This window comes from Cricetulus griseus, chromosome 2, assembly GCF_003668045.3.
Source record: "Cricetulus griseus strain 17A/GY chromosome 2, alternate assembly CriGri-PICRH-1.0, whole genome shotgun sequence".
Classification (NCBI taxonomy): domain Eukaryota; kingdom Metazoa; phylum Chordata; class Mammalia; order Rodentia; family Cricetidae; genus Cricetulus; species Cricetulus griseus.
The window spans coordinates 11,874,151-11,898,448 of record NC_048595.1 but is presented as its reverse complement, the minus strand read 5'-3'; the positions used below and the strand labels follow the sequence as shown (position 1 = coordinate 11,898,448).

The 24,298-nt window shown below is 54.1% G+C and overlaps 1 protein-coding gene across 1 annotated transcript; it reads left to right on the top strand.

Moving 5' to 3' along the window:
- Positions 1 to 9,820: 9,820 nt before the first annotated feature.
- On the top strand, positions 9,821 to 23,812 carry Fam131c (family with sequence similarity 131 member C). Its single transcript, XM_027399912.2, has 7 exons — positions 9,821 to 9,842; positions 18,939 to 19,057; positions 20,162 to 20,197; positions 20,456 to 20,549; positions 22,466 to 22,648; positions 22,830 to 22,940; positions 23,480 to 23,812. The coding sequence occupies exons 1-7, from the start codon at positions 9,821 to 9,823 to the stop codon at positions 23,734 to 23,736; spliced, it is 822 nt and encodes a 273-aa protein (XP_027255713.1). The 3' UTR covers positions 23,737 to 23,812.
- Positions 23,813 to 24,298: the final 486 nt, after the last annotated feature.

Sequence of the window (24,298 nt, the reverse complement as noted above, 5' to 3'; positions counted from 1 at the left end):
GTGTGTGTGTGTGAGTGTGTGTCTGTGTGTGAGTGTGTGTGTATGTGTGCGTGCGTGTGTGTGTGTGTGTGTGTCTGTGTGTGTGTGTGTGAGTGTGCGTGCGAGTGTGTGTGTGTGTGTCTACAAAGGCCCTGATCTGCCCCCTGAACTTCCTGCTTCCTTATTTCCTCCTTATTTCCGTTGTTGGACCCTGTAAGCGCCTCCAACCTCAGACAGAGCCTCCCACCCACCTAAGCCCCTCCTCAATTTCGTCCTTCCCAGGGGTCTCAAGCCCCACCGAAGGACCTTGTAGGTCACCCCCTAGGCCACTCTCCAGAAGGATTTATGCCCTTCACTAGACATAGGGAAGTTTCTGGAGTCGGCTTGTTTAACCTGCTTCTCAGTGAGTAATTCCTGATGACTCACTGTGTCTTTGGTTCAGCCATCAGTCTCTTGAATTTCCTGGGGTCCCCATGAGGTCCACCCTGACATGCTGGCTACCCGCTTCTACACCTGGGCTGGGGAAACTTTCCCAGAGTTCTGGCTCCCCTTCCTACCCATCTCTAGCCAGGGCTGGAAAGATAAGAGTAGGTAGGTCTGGGCAGGGTAGGCCAGCTGGGCTCTGTTTGTTTTGGGGGTTTTCCTCACAAACTGTTTTTCTACACCCAAGGCCTTGTGGCTGCAGGGACAGGGTCAGCTCTAGGCCTCTGTGAGCTGAGGGAACTTACCAGAGATGCTAGGGACCATTCAGACCTTTTGGAGATCCAGGCTGACTCATGCTATCTCTGAAGCCCTGGAACTCAAGAGGCAGCCTCTCCATTTCACAGACAAGGAAACTGAGGCTCGGATGAAGGTCTCAGAGAGCAGGGTCCTGGAGGGTTGGCTGGGTAGACTGGCGGGCTCCTCTCTTCCTTCAGGTCCCTTTCCTCCCCGTCTCCTACCAGCTCTGGCTTCTCTGAAGCTCAGCCTCTGCCTCCGTCTATTGTATCTTCAGCACAGTGCTATTCCAGCCCAGCATGGGTGGGGAAAGGGTACCATTAGGATGCTCTTCCCAGTGAATGACTCGAATGCCCACTGTCTCACCGCCTGGGAAGAGCCATCAGCTGTCACACATGTCCAGGGGCCACCCACAAGGCCCACCATGACCCCCTTCTCACCCCCTCCCACACCTGTGCTGGGAAACCTTTCCCAGGGCTTTGGTTCTATCCAGGACCGGGAAGGCGAGAGTGGGTAGGACCCACTATCAGCTTTTAGATCATCAACCAATCCATTTTGGCAAGATGGGGTTTGCAGAGTCCAGCCCCTTCCTAAGAGCTGTCACTCAGGGTTTGGTTACTCAAGCCATAGAAGCTGGGGGTGGGGGTGGGGGGGACACTTCTTTTTTGTTTTTCTAGACAGGGTTTCTCTGTGTAGCTCTGGCTGTCCTGGAACTCATTCTGTAGACCAGAGTAGCCTTGAACTCACAGAGATTCTCCTGTCTCTGCCTCTCAAGTGCTGGCATTAAAGCGTGTGCCACTATTGCCCAGCAATGCTTCTCCTTTTATGGGGAGGGACAACCTTGAGAAGTGAAGGAACTTGCCCCCAGGCGGTGCAGCCTGATCCTGGAGCCTGAAGGTGTTGCTTCCCCATGCTCTTGGCGGCTCTCCAGGCCAGACCTCTGACCTAGGCTCCAGGCTGGACATCTCTCCTCACCTTTCCCTGGGCTCTCCGGCAAGAGAGTCTTTCTGCCTGGCTAGTGCCCAGCCTAGCCCCCACCTTACTAGGTTAAGGCTTATTTGTTTCATGTTCTTACCCTACCCAGCCCCCACCACTATACCAAGGCATTTTGGGTCCCCTACATTTCACAGCCATGCCCCCATGCCCTCACTGCAGGCTTGATATCTGGGCTGATCCTCTCAAGGACCAAATGGATTCCAGTTCAAGAGCCACCCAGCTTCCCCATACTGCCCTCTACTGGCCAGACTAAACTTACTGTTGTCTTCTGGGTGCGAGCCCATGCTTGCTCCCAAATCAGCAACATAATAATACCCCCTAGGTTTATAGAATTCTTTTCTTCCACTGAGCTCAAAGCTCTTTCCCATCTGTGATCTCCCTGGACTGGGACCAGCGGCAAGAGTGTGGGAGGACCAGCATTCATTTCCCCATTTTACAGAGACAAACTGAGGCCTGAAAGGGAAGAGGCGAGCTGTAGCGTGTGCAGCTGGTGGATCTCCCAGGTACATTTACCCAGCCCTCTTGGTTCCTGACGACCACACTGAGGCCCAGAGGGGACAGACTTGCCCGAATAAGTCTTGGGCCAGAATCCATTGTCCTAAATATCATTGGGGGGTTTTCCCACGACAATCAGAGCTTCGCCTGCAGACATGGACCAAAGGCTTGGCCGATTCATCAAACACCACAGACCTCTGTTAGCCTGTCTATAAAAGGGGTGTATGTCCTGCTCCTGGACCACTGGGGGATGTTCATGAGTGGTTGGAAGGCAGATGAGGAAGAGAGGGAGGTCAGGCACCATTGGATCTGACTCCTGATCTGGGCTTTAGCTTGGGCAGCTCTCCACAATTTTCGGTGAGCTCCCAGAAAAGAGTCACAGTGTCTGTCCAGCATGCAGTAACTCCCAAAGGGCAGACACCAACAGGACCTTCCTCACTCATGCTGCTGGGTGTGAGCAACAACTGGGAAGGAAAATCCAGGCCCAGCCTGACCTTCACAGGGGCCAAGCGTGTGCTCTGCCCACCTTCTACCTACACAGGCACCTGGGGGTGGAGAGTGGGATAAGAAATGTCTCAGCCAAGCCAGGCTTTGGTGGCACACGCCTTTAATCCCAGCACTCGGGAGGCAGAGGCAGGCAGATCTCTGAGAGTTCGAGGTCAGCCTGGTCTCCAGAGCGAGTGCCAGGATAGGCTCCAAAGCTACACAGAGAAACCCTGTCTCGAAAAACAAAACAAAAAGAAGAAGAAGAAGAAGAAGAAGAAGAAGAAGAAGAAGAAGAAGAAGAAGAAGAAGAAGAAAGAAATGTCTCAGCCAGTCTCACCCCCACAATCCCAATTCCCATCCCACCCCCATTCTGCCCCTCCTGGTACTTCTTTTGAGCTGTCAACTTATTTATCCCACTGATTTGCTATATACCCCCTCAGCCAGGGTCTTGACCAAACACTGGCGAATGTTTCCATCTTCAGCTCTGAGGGTCACGCCTCCAATGTCATAAAGCATAACGGCTAAAGAAGATAAAGGCAAATAGATGAGCTTGAGTGTGCTTAAATAAAACTTCATTGGCAGAAACAGACTGTGTGCCATAGTTCGTTAAGGCCAGCTTCAGTCTCCAAGGCTGCAGGCTCGTGCCGGTGTGCTCTTTGCTTCCCGTTCTGTGTGTAGTTAGCACCTTGCAGGGAGCTTGAAGAATAAAGATAGAGGTGAGTGGGCGGGGTGGGCAGGACTCAGAGGCCAGGCATGTATGGTGTGGTCTGAGGAAGAGGCAATGTATGGCTTGTGCAAATATCCAGAGGCAGGAACAACACGGCAAGGGTGATATTGGTCCCAGAGTCCCCAGGAGGTCATGACGAAGGGGAGCTGGGCTGGGTGTAGCTTAGTGGTGGGTGTTGCTTTTCTTTTTTCTTTGGATTTTTCTAGACAGGGTTTCTCTGTGTAGCCCTGGCTGTCCTGGAACTCACTCTGTAGACCAGGCTGGCTTCAAACTCATAGAGATCCGCCTGCCTCTGCCTCCCGAGTGCTGGGATTAAAGGTATGTGCCACCACCGCCCATAGAGTAGTGGGCATTTCTAAGAGCTTTCCATGTGGCCATGGTGTGAACTCACCTCTTGAGCTACTGGAGGATTAAATGGGCTCATGCCATGCAATGCACCATGCTGTTATTAACCCAAGCTCCTGAATTACCCCCTAAATCCTGCCAAGGCATCTTCTGGCTCAGCAAGGCTCCTCGATGGGAAGGGCCATCCTCACGACCAGGTGTCACTACACCTGTGAGCTTCTTCAAAGCTGGATAATCTCATGCCAGTGTCCCCAGGGCTCAGGACAGGGCCTCAGCACAGTCAGCTGTGTCTCCCATCAGACTTGGGGCTCCCCAAGGGTTCTACCACCCCCCTCTCCTGTCAGATTGGGAACTCCTTGTTCTACTTAGCCCACCTGGATGTCTAAGGAAGGCTCTAACTGACATCTGACTCTGACTGGAAGTCCCCTGTCCAGTCTTTAGCTGTGTGTGACTTTCTTAGATCAGACTGTCACTTTCTCAGCCTCCTCAGAAAGGCCTCTGGGACTATCAGGCCAGGTAGGTCTCCAAAAGTTAGCACTAGCCATGCCCGCCCCTCCCACCCCCATGAGTGCACTGGATCAGAGGGACCCATGGCTGTGGGTTCAAATCCCAGCTCTTCTACCTAGCCTTGGTCCTTCTATTGGCTCTCAGTCTCCACAGCCCTACAGTGGGCTCAGGACCAAGCAGATCTCAGACTGAGGGATAGTGGTCTATACAGAGATGTTCTAATAGAACAAAGCTGCCTTCTTCTGGGTTGATGCAACTTTGTAGTCATGGCTCAGGAGAGGTGGCACAGTTCTGAGGCAGACAGCTCCATGGTAAACCTCAGGACCCAGTGGCCAGAGCGGGGGCAATGTTCCAGTCCCTCCCCCTCACCAGGCCCTAAGTTCAGGTCGCAGTGTACACAACCTTGAGCCCCGGCTGGCTCAGAGTTGCCAGCACGGTACTTTCTGTGTCAATTGGCCAAGGGCAGAAAAGGAGCAAGAAAACTATTTAGGATGATGCTGTCTCAGTCTGCCCCCTGGTGGTCACATGCTGTGTGACATGCACAAGTCAAGAATCCTAGTGTCATCTAGGGCTTGGTTCTGGCAGCGGGGGTTCTTCTGCCTGTGGAAATGATCAGAACCAGAGTTACATCAACAGCCCCCTGGATCTTGAGAAAGGGATCCTGTCCCGAAGCAGTCATTATGGACCAGGCCCACACTAGTTATACTCCATAGCTCTCTTTACTCCTAGAGGCTTCCCTGTCTCCCTGGTGTCCCAGGACCCACCTAGTACAGCCAGTGGCAGTCACTGCCTCCATCAGCCTGAGCTCCCTCAGGACTGTCTTCCCATCAGACTAAGAGTGTGCATGCCCTCTCTCTCTTTCTCTCAATCTCTCCTGTCTCTAGTCCACCTGTTGTCTGGGGGTCAGGGAGACTTCTGATCTGAGGGTTCACTGGAAGCCCCAGCCCCAAGCGAGAGTGGACATATTCTGAGGTTGGCCCATGGCCTTATTTCTAGATCTTTCTGGAAAGGCTTCAATCTCTTGACTGCTGGAACCCACCCAAGATTCTTTCTTTCTCTTCAGTCTCATGGGTCCCTCCTCTCTCTCTCTTTCTCTCCCTCCCTCCTTCTAAGCCTCATAAATGATTGGACGGTGGGCTCCATGCTCATCACTGTCAGGTTGTACCTTCCAAGCCCCAGATAAGACCAGGCCAAGTCTTTCTCCTTCTCTAGCTATTTTATTTTTTATTTTCTTCGAGACAGGGTTTCTCTGTGTAACAGTCTTAGCTGTCCTGGAACTGACTCTGTAGACCAGGTTGGCCTCAAACTCAGAGTTCTGCCTGCCTCTGCCCCCAAGTTCTAGGATTAAAGACGTGAGCCATCACTGCCCAGCAAAGCTTTAGTTATTTTTAAAAAGATTTTATTTATTTATTATGTATACAACATTCTGCTTCCATGTATATCTGCACACCAGAAGAGGGCACCAGATCTCATAACGGATGGCTGTGAGCCACCATGTGGTTGCTGGGAATTGAACTCAGGACCTCTGGAAGAGCAACCGGTGCTCTTAACCTCTGAGCTATCTCTCCAGCCCCGCTTTAGTTATTTTTTAAAAAATTTATTTATTTACCTTTTTTGCTTTCTCCTCCTCAAGGGCCTACCTGTCCCGTGGTGCCAGTGGTCCCAAGTGGGCACTGGTCACTGCTGGAAAACACCAACTCCTACTTCCTCCACTGAGACTGTAGCCTCCAGTGTGGAGGGGCCTCCACACTGCCATATCCCTAGCCTGATACATCAGAGAGTACCTGCTGGTGAGGGACAAGCTGACTGGGTCTTGACCACAATGGATCTTCCAGACATGGGACCTTAGGCAGGTCTCACTTTGTCACATTCAGTCACCACCTATTAACTGAGCACCTACTAAGGATCCTGCCATCCACAGGATGCCCACACAGGTCTGCTGGGATCTCTGCTGTTCTTTCTGTTTTGCCCCTCTTGGAGAGACTTCTTGAAAGGTCTCAGTGACAAGACCAAGGGTGCAAGGTCTCAATGACAAGCCCAAGGGGGATTCCGTTACAGTTCACCCTGGGGAGTTATTGAATTTACTGGGCTCACTTACAGAGTGTGGGTGGGGAGTTACTTGCAGAAGCCTGGTGGGAACCCAAAGTACCTGCATGCAACAGCTACTTCACCCAGCATGGATGATGGCTTCCCCATAGCCATATAGATGGGACCCCATTCAATCAACTTTCCCTAACCTCTATAGTCTAGCAACTCGTGCGGGCATTCAGGTAGCTGAGAGGAGTGTGAAACCCCAGTGAGGGCCCAGTGACCTTCCCATGCTCTCCATGAGACAACATCAGCAGTCAGTAGCCGGCGACCTCTTGCAAGTGGGCACCTGTGATCTGATGAAAATTGCTGCTGTTTTTTGTTCAATAGAGGGTCCTCTAATTAGGGGGGATACAGCCTCCCCTTTGCTACTGCTCCCCAGATGTCACATGTGCCCAGAGCATCCCCAAGCACCCGTTTTAAACCTCTATGTATAGAAAGCCTTCCATTAGTTCTAGCTGCCAACACTTTATTCAACCTTCAAAATCTGTTTTCAGGGTCACCGTAGACTTGAAGTTGTCCCCATGTCCCCTTGGCCCTTGGCAGGAGCTCTCCTTTCACAGGCTCTGTTGGCTAGGGAAGTAGCACCTCCCACCCTGACCCTGAGCTCATCTCACACATGGCTCTCTCCACGGTGTCCCTGCTGACCCTGGGGCTGCCGGGCAAGCACTGATCTGATTCATCCCTGTAGTGGATCCTGCAGACTAACCCTCCTCCTGTCCAGCCCTGTGCTGTCCCCTCTCCATGCTTCAGTGCCCACAGCAGGGCAGGCGCTCTCGGCGGCAGATGTCTGTTTGTGGATGGATAGCCATGGGAAGGGGTTCTGTCTGGGTCCTCAAGATCATGCCAGAAAGAACAGAAAGAATGGGAGAGGTGAAGGGTGTGTCCTGGCACTGTCTCCCTGGGTTTCCTCCTCTCTCTGCCACGAGTGGGTGTGGCAGGAGGGCACCCAAGGCGAGCAGTGAAAGGTCACAGGGCAGATGGGCTGTGGGGTGAGTTGGCAAAGGACAGAGCATCTCAGGGAGGACAGCCACACATCTTGGAGCTGTCTGGACATCGTTTGCTTCAGCAGAATTCCAAGGACTGGGAAGGTGAATGTGGACGTACAAGGAAGAGCCACCTGCCTCCCCCAGGATGGCCCAGTCTCAGGATGGTACCAGTGCAGGGGTGTCTATCAGGGGACCTCTGTCCTGGTCCCCGTCCCACTATCATCAGTAAGCTGTAAGCAAACCCCTGCCCCTGTCTGAGCACCAGTGTGTACAGTAACAAGATTGGATCAGGAAACACATGGGGCAGGAAGACGCATCCATCCCACCCCACCTGTGCCTCTGAGTCAGCCCGACAGGGACCCTGGACAATGCTCTGCTCATCTCATCTACCTCTCGCCATCCCAGGTACCCTCTACTCTGTGAACTGCCCTCTCCCTCCTCTCTGCAGGGGTCTGATTCCACTACCACCACCCCAGTCCTTGGACTGTCACGTTGCCAGCAGAAGCATCAGCAGCTGTGACCAGCTCCTGCCCTTACGTCATGGTGAGTCACAGCCCTGCCTCCAAGCCATGTCCGCTGGTTCTCTAGAACGATGACAAGAAGGGCAGACACATCTGCCTGCTCAATGCCAGACCATATGCACGGGACAGGACCAGAGCTTGACCATAGGCAGGTCTGTCTCTCCTTCCCCACATGGGCAAGAGTACCCCTAATACTGAGTGGTGAGCCTGGGGTCCTTATAATAACGGATGCTCCCCTCACAGCCACCTCAGTGAGGCTAGGCTTGGAGGGCCAAGTACCAGGCTCTGAGCAGCTGGGACCCACTAGAACCCTGTACCCACTAGAGGATGGACACTCAAGTGTTGTTCACACTTGAATGTGGTTGGTGTTCCATACAAGCAGTGGCTTTAGTTGCCTCCATGGGTGTGGGAGGCGGCAGTAATTTGTGATGCTGTCGTCATGACAGCCACCCTTGAGGTCTTCGAGGGATTCAGCCCCAGGGGCTCCAGCCCCTTGGTGCAGCATTGCCTCATAACCCATGCACAACCTTCCATACACTTTATTTTCTCATCCTTTTCTTTTTCAAGGCAGGATCCCATGTAGCCCAGGCTGACCTTGAACTCACTATATAACCAAGGATAACCTTGAACTTCTGATTCTCCTCTTTCTACCTCCCCAGAGCTGGCATTATAGGAGTGACATCACCCCTGCTCCCATGCACTGTACGTCCAACTGTGTCAGGATTATTTGCGATGCCCCATGTCTGATAAATGCGGTCGTTCTGCGTTGTGTTTGGAGCAGTGATGACCACATATGTTCCTTCCAGACTCAATTGTGTGTTTAAGTAACACGGTTTATCTGAGCTGGATAAACCTACATCTGATAACAGCAGGGCCAGAACAGAGCCATCTCTCCTCGGACTTTCCTCAAGAGCTCAACTGCGCAGCCCTGAGCAGACCCCCCAGGCTTGGCTTTTGCTCTGCACAGGGCCTTCAGCCCCCACCCAGAACCTTGTTTTAAGCCCTCCCCACCCCTCAGGGCTGGCTCTAGTGACCCATGCTGGGTAAACAGATCCAGTGACCCCTCTGCCCAAGGATGGAGTGAGATGAAATTTGCCTCAGATACGGGGAGCCTGGCAACGTTTGCCAAGGAGTGGCTGGTCACTCTGAAATCCTGAATGGGCGCATGTGACTGCACACAAGAGTGTATGTGTGAGCTGTGGAGACCGTATGTGCAGGAGGGTGTGTGCATGAGCCCTCTATCCAGCCAGGAGGCCACTATATCCTGGTCCTCCCTCAGAACGCTCATCCTGGGCCAGCATCCTCCTATGCACAGGTGACTATTAAAAAACTCTGACTTGGGGGAGGTGGCTCAGCCGGTAAAGGCACTTTCCGGGAAGTATGACCACCCGAGTTTGGTTCCTAGGATCCATATAGTGGAAGGAAATAGCCTCCCCATAGACTCCCCCAAGTGTCATTTGATCTCCATACTCATGCTGTGGCGCGCGCACGCGGACACACACACACACACACACACACACACACACACACACACCAAGTCTCCATCCTCAGTGTGCACAGTGGGATGAGATTCCTCCTTGCAGAATTCCCCGGTCCCAGCCCCCTCCCCTGACCTTGAGCTCCAGACAGCAGGTGCGGCTCAGGTCTGAGGCTAGAAGTCTTCCTTACAGGGCCGAGTCCAGGTTACCCCGGGCTGCGACAACAGGTGCACAGGCACGGAGGGGGCGGGGCGCACCCCAGCACCGCCCTCCGCGCTCCCTGGGTCCCCCCCACCCCCACCCGCAGCGGCGTCGCCCGGTCCTGGCAGCTGCGGGCGCGGCGCGAGGCGAGGCGAGGCGATCGGGACGCGACAGCGGGGACGACGACCCAGGCGCTAGCGGAGGCCGAGCCGAGCAGCCCCGGCCGCGGAGACATGAGCGCGCGGCCGCCCGCCGCACCCGGGCGCAGTGGCCCGGCCCCGCCGCCCCGTGATGGGCTCCTGCGTGTCGCGAGGTGAGGACCCAGCGGCCCGGGACGCGGCGAGGGGCGGGGGTACCAGCACGCGGCCCCGGGGACGCCCAGGGTGGGTGTCCGCCCTTCACGGACCAGTAGCGCCCCAGGGGACGCGTGCTCCGTTGGGACCGGGCTCGGCAGGAGAGCGGGCAGCGTGCAGAGCGCGGAGCGGGCGGAGGTCTCCACACCCCACGCCCCACTCGGCACCCGGCAGGTGGCATGAAGCAAGGTCCCCGGTGCCATGCTTTCTTCCCTGCAGCCACACGCCTCCTGCAGTGTGCCTGGGAAGGGAGGGCGGCTTCCGGTTCTTTTGGTCCTCTTACGGGCCACTGAGCTCCAGGAAGATAGCAGACCTCGCTCCTGCTCCCCAAGACGCAGGCCTTCCTAGCCCGGGATCCCGTTCCCTCCCGGTGCCTCTGTCCTCAGCCCTAGAAACCCCTTGGGGGGTCAGGAGGGACGAACAGGTTATCAAGGTTGGCTTTGCCCCACCCTCATCCCTAACTCCATCCCCACCTCCATCTCTGCCCAGGGGACAGGAGTGGAGAGAGGACAGTTGATGTTCCCAGTAACCCCTGGGCCTTTGTCTCTGACCTGGCACCTTGGTTGTCCCCAAGGTGATTCCAGGGAACGAGAGTGACTCTATCTGTTGGCGCGCGCCGCGCGGAGTGGGGGGTGGGGTGGGGGGCGGTACCTGTCTGTGAATGCGAGTGTAGGGTCTTTCACGGAGGCTGGGGGAGGGGCATATTTGTCTTTGGGGTAATCTTTTAGAAAAGAGGTTGGAAGGTGTCGGGACATGCCTGTAATCTCAGGAGTGCAAGATCCAGAGTTCAAGGCCAGCACCCACAGCACAGTTTGTGGCCAACCTGGGCTACATGAGACCTTGTGTCAAAGCAAAACAACGCCCCCCACCAAAAAAAAGGTTGGGCCATTGTCCCACTTGGGACTCTTACCCTTCGTGGGAGCAGGGGGCAGACTGGGAGTGAGAGTGTAGAGACCAAGTCTCCTCACCCAAGGTCTTAGAAGATTCCACTGGCCGCTCCAGAAATTTACACAGCAGAGAAGGATAAACTGGTCTGAGAGGGGGCTGGGCAGGCCCTAGAGGGAACCTTGGTCTGGGGAATGTTGAAAAACCATTCCTCCCCCTTCCTCTGCACTCTGAGGGAGTTCTGTCCCAAGTTCATGGAATAGTATTCGGGCAGGTGACTCAGGTCCCTGGAAGGTGTCAGCAGTGGGGTCATGGGTGGGGGAGGGGAAGAGCAGGGTCAGTCTGTGTGAAGTTGGTTCAGACTGACTGATGGTAACATAGCAGGGCTACCTACTGGGTGTCCTCCACTGTGTTAGAAGAAGTGTGGTCCTGTACGACCTGAGGAACCCAGCATACCCCGGCCTGTGAAGCTCGGTGGAGTGTAAGGATGGGTCTCTCAACTCTAGGCTCTCAGAGTCGGAGCCTCCCCAGAAACCCTGCAGTCTCCCTTGGCCGGAGTTCTAGCAGTTAGGTATCTAGATGTTTCCTTAGTGACAGGTCCCTTGGTCAACCCATGCTCACAGCTGTGGGATTCCAGCCCCGAGTGCACCTGCCTGGGAGCACAGGCTCCACAGAGTACAGGACAGAGGCCAGACAGACAGCAGGGACGCCTGCCAAGGTCACACTATGAGGTGGAGACCTGGGTGTCCCATCTCCCATACTCCCTCCACGACCCCTCAGCCAGGGCTGTCGAGGTCACACTGGCTGAGACAGTCACTCTCCACCCTTCCTCCTGCATCCTGAGTGCCACCCCAAGATCAGGCTGCATTTTCTAACCCTCTCCCCATCCGGAGAGGACAGAGCCTGACAGTCTCAACATGTACTCCAGCAACTTAGAAGTGAGAGGTATGAGCTGGGTGCTGGTGGAACACTCCTTTAATCCCAGCACATGGGAGGCAGAGGCAGGAGGCTGTCTGTGAGTTCGAGGCCAGCCTGATCGTCATCCTCAGCACCCTTGGCCTTGTGGGTCGTCTCAGGCTTCCGTGGCCTCCTTGGTCCTCTGCACACCTGGACCACTTGTTGGCCATAGTCCCCACCTGCCAAGGGTTAGCATGGGCCATGTTCAGAGCCTGTAGTAGAGGTCAGGGGTCATGAACTTGGCACTGATGCCTCACAGAGCCTGGAGCCTGCAACCAACTGGGACTACCCAGTTCCTCCTACTCCAGGTGCAGGCGACACCTGGGAGATCTGGGGGATCAGGAGACCCGTCTGCAGTCCCTGACCCACTGTCCCCAAGTGTGTGAGCTCACCAAGTTGAGTGGGGATGGTAATAGAGTGGGAGTATAACATGGGGTCGAGAGGGTCTCAGTGCAAAGACCACCCCACCGTCAGTGCTGGCACCGCCAACATTCAATAGCCACTCCTCTCATGGGCTGGTGCATCCTACAGACAATTGCTCCAGGCCTTCTTGGTGGTAAAGGGGACTCCTCGTGCCTCTGAGGGAGCAGTAGGTGCCAGGCATTTGCGTTGAGGACAGTGAGATACTGGCCATACACACTGCATCTAGGAACTATTTTGTATTCCGTATCTATTTGTATTTTTCAGCATTTCTTGTTTATTGGTTTTCGAGACAGGGGTCTTATTCTGTAGTCCTGGCTGGCATTGAACTCAAGGTCATCCTCCTGCTTCTCCCAAATGCTAGAATTTCATGTTGGGGCCACCACATCTGCCCCAGTTATCTTTTTTTTTTTCTTGTTTAAATAGGGTCTCCAATAGCCCAGGCTAACCGTGAACTTGCTGTGTAGCTGAGGATGACCTTGAACTTCTGATCCCTTTTGCCTCTACCTCCCAGGTGCTAGGATACGGACATGTACCAGCATGCCTCATGTATGTGGTGCTAAGGGCTTGAACTCAGGACTTCATGCATGCTAGGCAAGCACTCCGCCAACTGAGCTACAACCAGAGAAACTCTGGTTCATCTATTTTTAAGCTGCCACTCATTGGATGCTTATCCTGAGCCAGGCTGGGCCAGGTCTTGGCTCTCCTGACCCAGTTAGCTCTCCTTGAACCGGGGACGGAAGTAGGTTCAGAGTGGAGCAGAACCTCACCCAGGTCACCCATCTGGTAGTACAGAGAGGCAGACTCAAGTCCAGATCTGTGGGCCCCAGTGCTGAGCAAGAAGCCCCTGCCCTTTGCTTTTTCAAAGACTCCGGATCTCTCCCAAAGCTCTTGGTACATGGCCAACAGTCCAGAACCAATTTCTGGAATAGCTCTGAGGCCTCTTGTCTGGTTAGATTTTCCTGGCACTGTCAGTGACGCAGAGTGTGGGACATTAGGAAGTCAGTATCTACCCCTCTCCATCTCAGGGTCCCTCTGTGCTCACTAATGCCTCCTGGCCCCTCAACTTCTGACCCCCCCACCACAGTCCTCTCCTCCAGCTAGACAGTCAGCCTTCTGGTCTACCCTGGGGGTCTCCAGTGCCCAGTGCATTGGTTCCTTTGAGAGCAGACGTGGGACATTGAGGACTTTCTTCTGAAGAATCAAACATTTAATTGTGTCTAGAAGGCCCAGATCCTGAGGGAGATTGCCAGAGCCCCTGCTGGGAGCAACACTGCAGTGATGTCTGTGGGAGAATTAGGAAAGAGTAGATGGGACTCGCCCTGTAGTTTAATCTGAGGGGAAAGACACAGTGAAGAAGTTTAGTGGGGGAAAGCAATGCGAGCAGGCACGCGAGCACACGCGAGCACACACACACACACACACACACACACACACACACACACACACACACACCATAGAAGAAATGACTGGAGGTCCCTTTCTGGAGATCAGCACTATTTGGTAGTTGGGCTTTCTTCCTGCCCCCTAGGTCTGAAACTCATCCATACCGCTCACTACCTGTTGCTTTGGATAAGTCATTTAGGCTCTCTGAGGCTTCATTTTCCCGTCTGTAAAGTGGGCATGCTTCTACCTACTTTGCAGAGTTCAAAGTGAAATCCTGGGTGAGGAATCAGCATGGTGGCTGATCTGGAGCGTATGCTTGATAAACAGGCAGCGTGTCCTTGCAGGTCAGGCTTCTCCCTCAAGGGAGTCACCTCGTCACCTTTGGCCAGCCTGGCAGGCTGCCTGGAGTTGGTGTGACTGGAGTAGAATGGGTCCCAGGAGGGGAGAGGGAAGGAGAAGGAGCTGGGGTGAGTGGAAGCCCTTGGCTGGGGATACAAAGGGATCCCATGAGCATCTCTGAGCTCAGCCAACCAGAGCATTGCAAGACCATCATGGCCCAGGTGGTTTGGGAAGACACTGGAGAATGGGCCTCTGCCAAGTTCCGGGGCCTGCTCTCCTGGCAGGGACTCACTGGGCAGAGAGGCCAAAGACTCACACTCTTAGGTTTCCCTCTGTAAGGTTCAGAGGGTCCCCAGGGCAATCTCCAGCCTGGGAGCGCGACACAGGAGTCCCACTGTCCAGAAAGACAAACTGAGAGACAGAGCAAGCAGTTTCTCTGAGGGAGCCCTGGCCACAGCGGTGGCCTCCTGCTGTAGCCCTCAGCACACCAGGGTGAGAAGTGGGGTGCACGTGGGTGACACATGACTGTGGTCCAGAGGACTAAGCCCAAGGCAGCTTCTGTGCAGAGCCAGGGGTGGCTGACGCCTCACAGTGGGCGGGACCACCTGGTGCCTGGAGCCTCTTTGGGGAGGCTGGCTTCCAGGGAGACAGCGCCAGGGGCTTTGTGCCCAGGCTGCTGCTCACTTGTTTTTTGCCTTCCCTGGGCTGCCGGGAAAGAGCTCTCTTCACTTCATCTGCACTTGTCTCCTCCCAAGTGGCTGCAGGCTAATTCTCTTGCTCCTGAGAAACACTCAGGGTGCAGGTGGCAACCATGGTGACGAATGGGCTGGGACACAGGGCCCTAATGAATAGCTACAAGTTCGAAAGCAAGTGACAGGAGTCTGAGGGACTGGTCTTCAGGGTCACCCAGGGACCAAGCAGAAAAAAAGGCTGGTAGGGGGATCTCCGCAGCATGAAGAGCTTAGGTTAGACTATATGGAGAACTGTCTGGGTGGTTAAGCTGACATTCTCATTGGAGAACTCTGGTAGAAAGGCAGGAAACATCCTTGATAGACAGAGGGATGGAGGGAACCTCTAGATGGCACCACTTTTCTGGAAGGATCAAAATGGTCTTCTGGTTGCCATGTCAACAAGAGGGTTGTCACTCTTGTAGCCTGAGGAGGTGGGGGAGGGGCAGGTCCAAGAAAGGGTCTCAGACATTGAGTGAAAGTAGGGAGGACACTGTGACAGAAGGGGAATGTCACCACACAACTCCTTGGGAGAGGCATCCAAAATAAGCAGGCATCAGAGGTCCCCTGGGCTGTCCCCTGCCCCACCCTGCATGGCAGTGTGTTTTTCCAGCCACCAAGGCCCTGATGTGGCCGGGTCCCTGCTGGGCTAAGAGCAGCCTGTGATTTCACCCTGGGCTGGTTCATTACCTGACGTCTCTATGGCAACCAGCCCATGACATCATGGGGCTAAAGTCTTCAGGGGGAAAAGGAGACTTTGGTAGAAGCGCCCGGGTCCCAGATGGGTCAGGCAGGCAGGGGAGGGGCTGGAGCCAGGGGCCACCAGCCCACCACCACCTCAGGAAACATCTGGTGTCCCTGCTGCCCTGGCTCCCCCTTCTCATCCTTCTCACCCCCGCTCTGCAGCTGGAGAGCTCACAGCTTTCAGGAGTACCCAGGGAAGCATTCCAGCACCCATCCAGGTACCCAGCAGCACCCCGTAGCTACACAGACTCTGGCTTTGGGCAACATGCGGAATCCCAGATCAAACTCTCTTAGCTTTTTGTTGCTTGGTGTGTGTGTTTGTGTGTATGGTGTATGTGTGTATGGTGTGTGTGTGTGTGTGATGTGTGTGTATGGTGTGTGTGTGTGTGTGTGGTGTATGTGTGTATGTTGTGTGTGTGTATGGTGTATGTGTGTATGGTGTATGTGTGTATGGTGATGTGTGTATGGTGTGTGTGTGTATGGTATGTGTGTATGGTGTGTGTGTGTGTGTGTGGTGTATGTGTGTATGGTGTGTGTGTGTGTGTGTGGTGTATGTGTGTATGGTGTGTGTGTGTATGGTGTGTGTGTGTGTGTGATGTGTGTGTATGGTGTGTGTGTGTATGGTATGTGTGTGTGGTGTCTCTCTCTGTGTGTGTGGTGTCTGTGTGTGTGTGTGTGTGTGTGTGTATGGTGTGTGTGGTGTGTGTGGTGTCTCTGTGTATCTGTGTATGTCTGTGTGTGTGTCTATAGTGTGTGTGTGTGTGTGTGTGTGGTATATGTGTGTTTGGGGTGTGTGTGTGTGTGTGTGTGTGTGTGTGTGTGTGTGTGTGTTTGTGTGTGTGTGTGTGTGTGGTGTCTTGCTGTATATTCTAGGCTGATTTGGAATACACCATATACTCCAGACTGGCTTTAAACACCTGGTCTTCCTGCCTCAGTCTCCAGTGCTAGGATCACAATCGAGAATCACCAAGCCTAGTCACAGCTTTCAAACTTAAAAAAAATTAAATTAATTTGAAAAAAATTATTTTATATGAGTTTTGCCTTCATGTATGTGTGTGCATCATGTCTGTCTCTAGTGCCCATAGAGACCTGGGGAAAGACATTAGAGCCACTGGAACTGGAGCTACAGGTGGTTGTGGGCTGCCATGTAGGTGCTGGGAATCGAACCCAGGTCTTTTGGGAGAGTAGCCAGTGCTCTTAAACACTAGACCGTCTCTCCAGCCCCTAATTTTTATTACCTGTTTGCTATGTGTTTGTATGTGGGTGTGCACATGTGACCTTACATGTGTGATGGTCATAGACCAACTGGGAGTCAGTTCTCTCCTGTCACCTATGACTCTCAGAGATGGAACTCAGATCATCGGGCTTTGCATCAGGCACCTTTAACCCACTGAGGCATCTTGCTGGTTGAGCTTTCAAACTGTAATTTTTAGACCTGGAGGCGAGTGAGAATGGCCCCCACAGGCTCATATATTTGAATGCTTGGTCCCCAGTTAGTGGAACTGTATGGGATGGATCGAGAGGTTTGGCCTTGCAGGAGGAGGCCTGTTATGGGGACAGGCTTTGAAGTTTTAAAAGTCCATGCTATTCCCAGTTAGCTCTCTCTCTGCTTTGTGCTTGTGGATCAGGTTGTGAGCTCTCAGCCGTGTTTACAGCGTCATACCTGCCTGCTGCCACGATCTGCTCCATGATGGTCATGAACCTCTGAAACCTTAATCCCCAGTCAACTGTTTCTTCTATAAGTTGCCTTAGTCATGGTATCTTAGCACCACAATGGAAAAGTAACTAAGGCAGACCTGTAGGAACAAATATATTTTGCATTTTGATCCAGTATACACATCTAGAAAATTCTCACCTGTGCAAATTCGCGCACGCGCGCGCACACACACACACACACACACACACACACACCTATGTGCCTGTGACACATAGGAGCTCCACAACACAAGACTGAATGATCTGAGGCTGCCTCCAGCTCTGATGATATCCACTCTATTCTACTCAATATTTATCTTATTATTTTTTAAACAGACCTGGTGAAAAGAGGGCTGAGGGTGTAGTTCAGTGGTAAGAGCACTTCTCAGCATGTATAAGGCGTCAGTTCTGGTCTCTGGCTGGAGACCATTCAAATAAATGGCCAAGTAAGTAAGCAGCAAATAAGTGAAAAACAAGCCTGATGAATGGACAAGCCACTGAAGGACGCGGCCCCTGCCCTGCCATTGAGTCCTCCTTTGTAAAGATGGGAGGTCCTGGAGCCCCGAGAAGAGCAACATTAACTCGGGTCACGCGGCCAGGACTGGCACACAGCAGGCTGTGCTGGGGACTGCCTGCTGTGTGCACATGGTCCAGCCCTCATTCTCAGAACCCATGTGGTCCTCCATGCCCTGCCCTCCTTATGTCTGGGTCACTTTGGGGCAAGAGAGACACTGACCATCACCTTGCCTTCCTCTCCTATGGTGTCCCAGACAGCCTGGCTCCAGCCTCCCTGCCTTGGCCCATGCATTCCAGCCTTGGGGCAGGTCCCAGATCCTTTGGCCTCTTTCAGGATGCGATTTGGCTGAAAAGTCTCCTTGAATGCAGGTCCATACTTGCTTTACTCCCTCCAGCTGGGCTGGATGTGCCTGCCGTGTGAGCCCTGGGCCCTTCCTCTGTCGGGACCCCTTTCTTCCCTGACCCGTTGGCGTCTAGAGTGGAGTATGCCTGGAGACAGAGCCCAGCTGCTTTTGTTTGCCTGCAACAAAGTCTGGCTTTGCTGTGCTGCTGTGTGAAGCCCTTTGTGAAGCCCCTATGAGATCCTGCTGTGTGCTGGGCCCTGTGGCAGGTGCAGGGGCTGCTGTGGCCAATAAAATAGGTGAAGTTCGGACTGGGGAGATGTTCAGTTGGCAGCTTACCTACATTCTGTTCCCCCAACCCACTTTAGGAGGCCAGGCAAGATAGCCTGCACTTGCAGTGCCAGTGCTAGGGCCAGAGGGAGGTAGAGGGTCACTGGCCAGGTGTCCTAACCTATGTGGCAAGTTCCTGTCTGGTAAGAGCCCTTGCCTCATAAATAAATAAATAAATAAATAAATAAATAAATAAATAAATAAAGACAGTGCCTGGAGAACAACACCCAAGGTTGTCTTCTAGCTTACACACACACACTTTCCCTCTCCCTTTCCCTCTCTCTCTCTCTCTCTCTCTCTCTCTCTCTCTCTCTCTCTCACTCACACAAACACCTAGTCTCAAAGTAAAAAGGAAATATCTCTGTATAGTTGTAGAATGTGTTTGTATATTAATCTGTTACTGCAGAAGGGTAAAAAACATTAAAAAAAATTTTTTATGGCCAAGCAGGGTTTCTCTATGTAACTGCCCTGGCTGTCCTGGAAGTCACTCTGTAAACCAAGCTGGCCTCAAACTCACAGAGATCCTCCTGCCTCTGCCTCCCGAGAGATGGGACTAAAGGTGTGCACCACCACCACCCGGCTGTCTTTAGTTTTTCTGTAGGTAAAACATATTCCCTCCTTTTCAGTTCAGATGTGCCTATGTCTTCCCCTGCCTAATTACTATGGCTAAGTCAGAGGGTTTTTTTTTAACTTCTCCTGTCATCTTTATTTCCAGATCTGTTCATCAGTGCCCACAAAGACTGCCCCAGGTCACAGGGCACAGCCCTCCTGAATCGGGATCTGCCCTCCAGCCCTCATCCACCTGTCATGGCTCCAGACCGTGTTGCTGGCAAGGTAACCGGCCACTCATCACCCTCCTCCTGCCTGCCCTGGTTCCAGCTGCTCTTTTATCTCTCTAGGGCAAGCAGAGGCCATTCTTGGCTCCCTTCTTCCTTGCCAACCCCAGTTTCTTCCTGGGTAATAGGGGACCCAAGGGCTTGGCATTCAGCTGGATGGGTGCCAGACTTATTTAGAAAACACAATACCATCCCAGAGGTCTTCCTGCCCAAATTAACTCAGCCTTGCAGACAGTAGGTTCCACTGCCAGCCCAGTTCTGCTTAGTAACTAACAACAGCTTCTCAAGAGTAAAATCAGGGCTGGGCGGTGGTGACTCACGCCTTTAATCCCAGCACTTGGAAGGCAGAAGCAGGTGGATCTCTATGAGTTCGAGACCAGCCTGGTCTACAAGAGCTAGTTCCAGGACAGACTCCAAAGCTTCAGAGAAACCCTGTCTCAAAAAACAAACAAAAAAGATTTCTTTATTTTTAATTTATGTGTATGAGTTTTTGCCTTCATGTGTCTATGGTCACAGCTTGTATGCAGTACCTGTGGAGGCCAGAAAAGGGCATTGGATCCCCTGAGACTAGAGATGATTGTGAGCTACCTTGTGGGTGCTGGGAAACTGAACCCAGGTCCTCTGGGAAAACAACAAATGCTCTCAACTACTGAGCCATCTCTCTAGCCTCAAGATGCTATTTTCTATTTTTTGTTTCATCATTATTATTTGATTTTTTTTTTTTTTGAGACAGGGTTTCACTATGTTGTGCTGCCTGGCCTGGAACTCACAGAGTTCCCTAGTGCTGGGATTAGAGGCATGTGCCGCTACACCAGCTAGGTCATTGGTTTTTGCTTTTGTTTTGTAAAGTCCCTAGTCTCCAGGTATCAGGAAACTGTAAAAGTACACTTGGTCTAGGTCAGACCTATTACCTGCACTGATTCCCTCTCCTCCCAAGGCCACTGTGCCCCACCTCCTTTTCTGAGTGCTAGGGGACAGCAGGTGACCTTGATCTCTCCAAGGGTCACAAGGTGGAACCACCCTGCTCTGCAGGGGCTTAGGGACTTGGCTGTGTGCTCAACGTCCCCAGCCCTGACTGGTCCCCTTTCTCCCCTTGCTTCAGGACAAGCAGATGGATTTCTGTTGGGATCCGTGGCAGGTCAGTGTGCTTGCTCTCCCGCATTCCAGCCAGCCCAGCTGATGCCACCATCCCTGCTTCCTCTGCTGTGCCCACCCAGGCTCACAGTCCTGCCAGCCCAGGGAAGGAAGTCTTGTGTGAATGGATAGGATCTCCCTACCTTTCTGTACTTAGTCCCTAGCCACCAAGGATAAGTGGGTGGTAACAATGGTCTGGGGGGGTGAGGAGACAATGTCCTCTGGCTGGCTGCCCTTCCCACCACCCCTTCTTTTTCTACAGAGGTGCTTCCAGACCACCAACGGCTACATATCCGACTCTAGAGCCTGCCCCAGCAACTACAGTGTGGCTGCCCTGGCCACCTCATCCCTTGTGGGTAGGTCCACACAGTCCCCCTCCAGCCCTTAAGGATTGTAGGCTCCTCCCAGGACACGTGCCAAGGGGAGGCAAAGGATCATAGTCATGCTGGCTTTAACGTTTCCTAATTGCCAGACTTCAGGCTGGGTTCTTCCCTCAGGAGTTGACTTGTTGGGTTTTCAGGCCCTGGAGATGCCTCAGAGGGGGATGTGTGTGCAGTTTTTGGGTGTCTGACTGCGTGGTCTCCCACGTCACCTTGGGTCTTGTTCCCTAGAAGCAGAGCCTGAGGTGGGGACTGTGCCCCCCTGGGGAATGCTCTTGGGAGGTCCCTGGGGAGTGAAGGATCAGGGGAGGCTGAGGATTTTGCTCAGTGAAGACTCCGTTACAGTTCTCTCCCTGCCTCAACCCCCACTGGGAGTTCTGTAGCATGGTAGCCTGAAGGATCGATGGCGCTTGAAGACATGTTTGGGCATCAGTCCTCAGTTGTCCATGATGAGGACTGTGCCTCCTTGAGGGAAGAGGTGGCACCCAAAGCTATGATAGTTCTCTGGAGCAGGTGTAGGAGTGTGCCAGGAGCAGCTCACTGAGATGGCTAGGAGAAGAGCACGCAGGCGGAGAAGGGACTCAAGCTGCTGTACTTGGCCGTCGACACCCCTCAGCCAACAACCAGGCCACTTGGCCCACCAGGCTCCTCTCACAGCTCCCCGCACTGCAGTTTCCACCACACCACACCCTTCCAGGTTCCCACAGGACCTGGCCGCCTCCCTCCGCCCCTGTCTCTGCAGCTCCCTCCACCTGAAACGCCTGCCCCCCACACCCTCCCCCCAGATCCTGAGAAACGCCACCTCTCCAAACGCACTCCGCAGTCCAGCACCCACTTGGGGGAGCAGGTCTCCCCTCTTTCTCATTTCCATTGTTCCCACATCCCTGGTGCCTCGTTCCTGTGGATGGCTCATTTGTCCTTGGGACTCACATTCTCCGGGGCCTCATGTCTGCATGGCTTTAGGGACACTGGGGATGCCCAGATCTGACCCTGCCTCAGCTAGTGGAGATGCAGAGCTGTCCCTGCCACCTCCTCTCCATCGCCCTCCACACACAGCCAGTCAAGTCATACACTCCCTCAGCCCTTGTCCTTCTCCGCTGCCCAGCCCTGGCCTGCCTCTTGCTGGGTTCCCGCAATCGCCCAGAATTGTTCCCATCTCCACCCTTGAGCTTTGATCTTTCAATTATGTTGCTGTTCCTAGTAACAGATGTAATCTCCCTCTTCCCTGGTCCATGTCTGCCGGGGCTCTCCATCACTGTGTAGACAACATGGAGTTGTCATTGTGGCTCTAGCCCTAATCTGTCCGGCCCCTGTGGGGCTCCAGCCTCTTGTCCCTGTGTGCCACCCTGTGTGCTGGTGTTATGTCTGCTTTCCCATGCCTCTGACCCCATCTGTGAAACAGCCTGCTCTCCCATCACTGTAAGACTTCAGAGCGGAATTCTAGGCCACTTCCTCCAGGAAGCCCTCCCTGAGTGCTCCACACCAGAGTCTCACTCTGAAGAGCTGGGAGCACAGGGGAAACTCCTTCAGAACTGTCAGTTCGTGAGTGGAGGGTGCTGGGTCCAAGAGGAACTGAGGGTCACAGCCAGTCTGAGAAAGCAGTGGCCAGTTGGGAACCCTGATCCAGATTCCATGAGACATTGGGAGGGGTGGGGCACACACCTGGGAACGGCACGGGAGTGAAGTAGGGCCATAGGCTGGGGAGGGTGCGGCACAGGGCGTGGGTCCCGTGAGGAAAAGCAGCCCCTGGTCATGGCTGCGGGGAGCCAACAGGTGCAGGCCTATAGATCAGGGGCGGTTGGGATACAGGACATGATGGTCTGAGGTTTTGGCGTCCTGTGCACTGCGGCTTGCGTGGGGATGGTCACCTATCGCCATCTGTGACCTCACAGGGGTGGTACAGAGCATGAAGGACCACATCACAAAGCCCACAGCCATGGCTCGCGGCCGAGTGGCTCACCTCATCGAGTGGAAAGGTTGGAGCGCCCAGCAGTCAGGCTGGGAGCTGTCCCCAGCCGAGGACGACCATTACTGCTGTCTCCCTGATGAGCTGCGTGAGGCCCGCTTTGCTGCAGGTGAGCGGGGGAGCAGGGAGGGAAACCTAGTGGGGCCGGCAGGGGTGAAGCACAGGATGGGACACTAGGTAGCTTCCTTCATTACCTGGGCAGAAAGGGACAGTCCAGAGAGGCCTGTGTAGACATGGAGTGCTCCCTTCCCACCCGCAGGCTCACTGAGCCTGATCTTGCTGTCCCCTAGGTGTCGCGGAGCAGTTTGCTATCACGGAGGCCACTCTGAGTGCCTGGTCCTCCCTGGATGATGAAGAAATGCAGCCAGAGGACAGTACCCAGGGCGCCTTCCAGCTTCAAGGTACAGCTGGCGATACCACGGCAGGGTGGGCAGGGGAGCACTGAGCTAGTGCCCTGGTTGCTCAGGCGGCTCCTTTCGCCATCCCCCCTTCTCCACGGCTTAGCTTCTTCCTCAGTAACCTGGGACTGGCAGTCCTGGCCTGCACATTCCCAGGAAGTGCCTTGAGCAAAAAGGAAAAGTCTGCCTGTGGTGTGGCTTGAGTTGAGGCCAGGTGCATTGTGGGTGCTGCTTTCCCAAACCTGAGTTCTGGTGAAGCTTGCCTTGACATACCTCACTTGATTCTCCCGATGACCAGGAGGGGAGGGGGACAGAGGACCAGAAGGAGCATCCATTGTCCCAATACTCACATCCTGCTCTTGACTGCTCTGCTCCATTTCATGGGGAGACAACTGAGCTCAGAGAGGTTTGGAGACCTGCCTGGGATCACACAGCTTAGCAGTGACCTACAGGTCTCCCGACCCTTGCCTGGCCTCCCACACCCAGGAATGCAGGATGCAGGATTCCATCTCTAACCTGTATCCCCTTTTTTGATATTCTAGACCTGGAGAGCGTCTACCTTCAGGACAGCCTCCTGAGTGGCCCTTCACAGGATGACAGCCTCCTAGCCTGCTCCCCTGGCCTCACCCTCGATGACGGCTGGCCCTCACCGGAGGAACCCCCTAGCCCCACCCAGCAGCATCGGCAGCGACTGCCAGGGGCTCAGGGGCCTGATGGCGGGGCCCATTTACATGGTTCCCTGCCATCAGTGGACAGTGGCTCTCTCTCAGAAGAGGAGGATGAAGTGTTCTATAACTGAGGCCAGCCGGTGTCTGCACACCTTGCTGGGAGCCCAGCTGTACCACGGCATCGGTCCAGTACTGGGCATCTCTTGACTCCTGGGGACAAACACAAGGTGGAGTGTGGCTGGGGTGGTGGCCCTCATTCTTGTGGACCACTCAGCGCCTCTGTGGACCTGCCCTCAACAGCGGGAGCCCCTGCTTTGTGTGGCCCCTCCAGGACCTCTGCCCTCAGCCTGCTCCTGGGCTCTAAGCAGACACCAGGGCAACAGGCCCCCAGGAGGACACCATGGAAGGATTGGGAGGGTCATTTGGAGGGGACCTGGGGAGCCAACGCTGACTTGGGCTCAGCCCCTCCCAACTCACTCTGTGCATCCTGCATCCTTTCCATGGAAGGTGGGACTGTTTCTTCCGGTCAAGCCATTCCTCGACTCCTTCCATCTCTAGAGGGTCTGTCTGTCCCTCCCCTCTTATCTGGCTCCTCTGTGACCCCCATGCTCCCCAACTGAGAGACTTCACATCCCCCTCACTTGCCCTTCATCTCCCACAGGGTTCTCTGGTGACATTAAAGTAGTGTGCTCA

Bases quoted from the DNA above. Each gene is read 5' to 3' on its own strand.
- Fam131c (XM_027399912.2), top strand. From the start codon at position 9,821: ATGGGCTCCTGCGTGTCGCGAG. The intron at 9,843-18,938 runs GTGAGGACCCAG...CTTTATTTCCAG, and splicing joins GGGCTCCTGCGTGTCGCGAG to ATCTGTTCATCAGTGCCCAC. The intron at 22,649-22,829 runs GTGAGCGGGGGA...GCTGTCCCCTAG, and splicing joins TGAGGCCCGCTTTGCTGCAG to GTGTCGCGGAGCAGTTTGCT.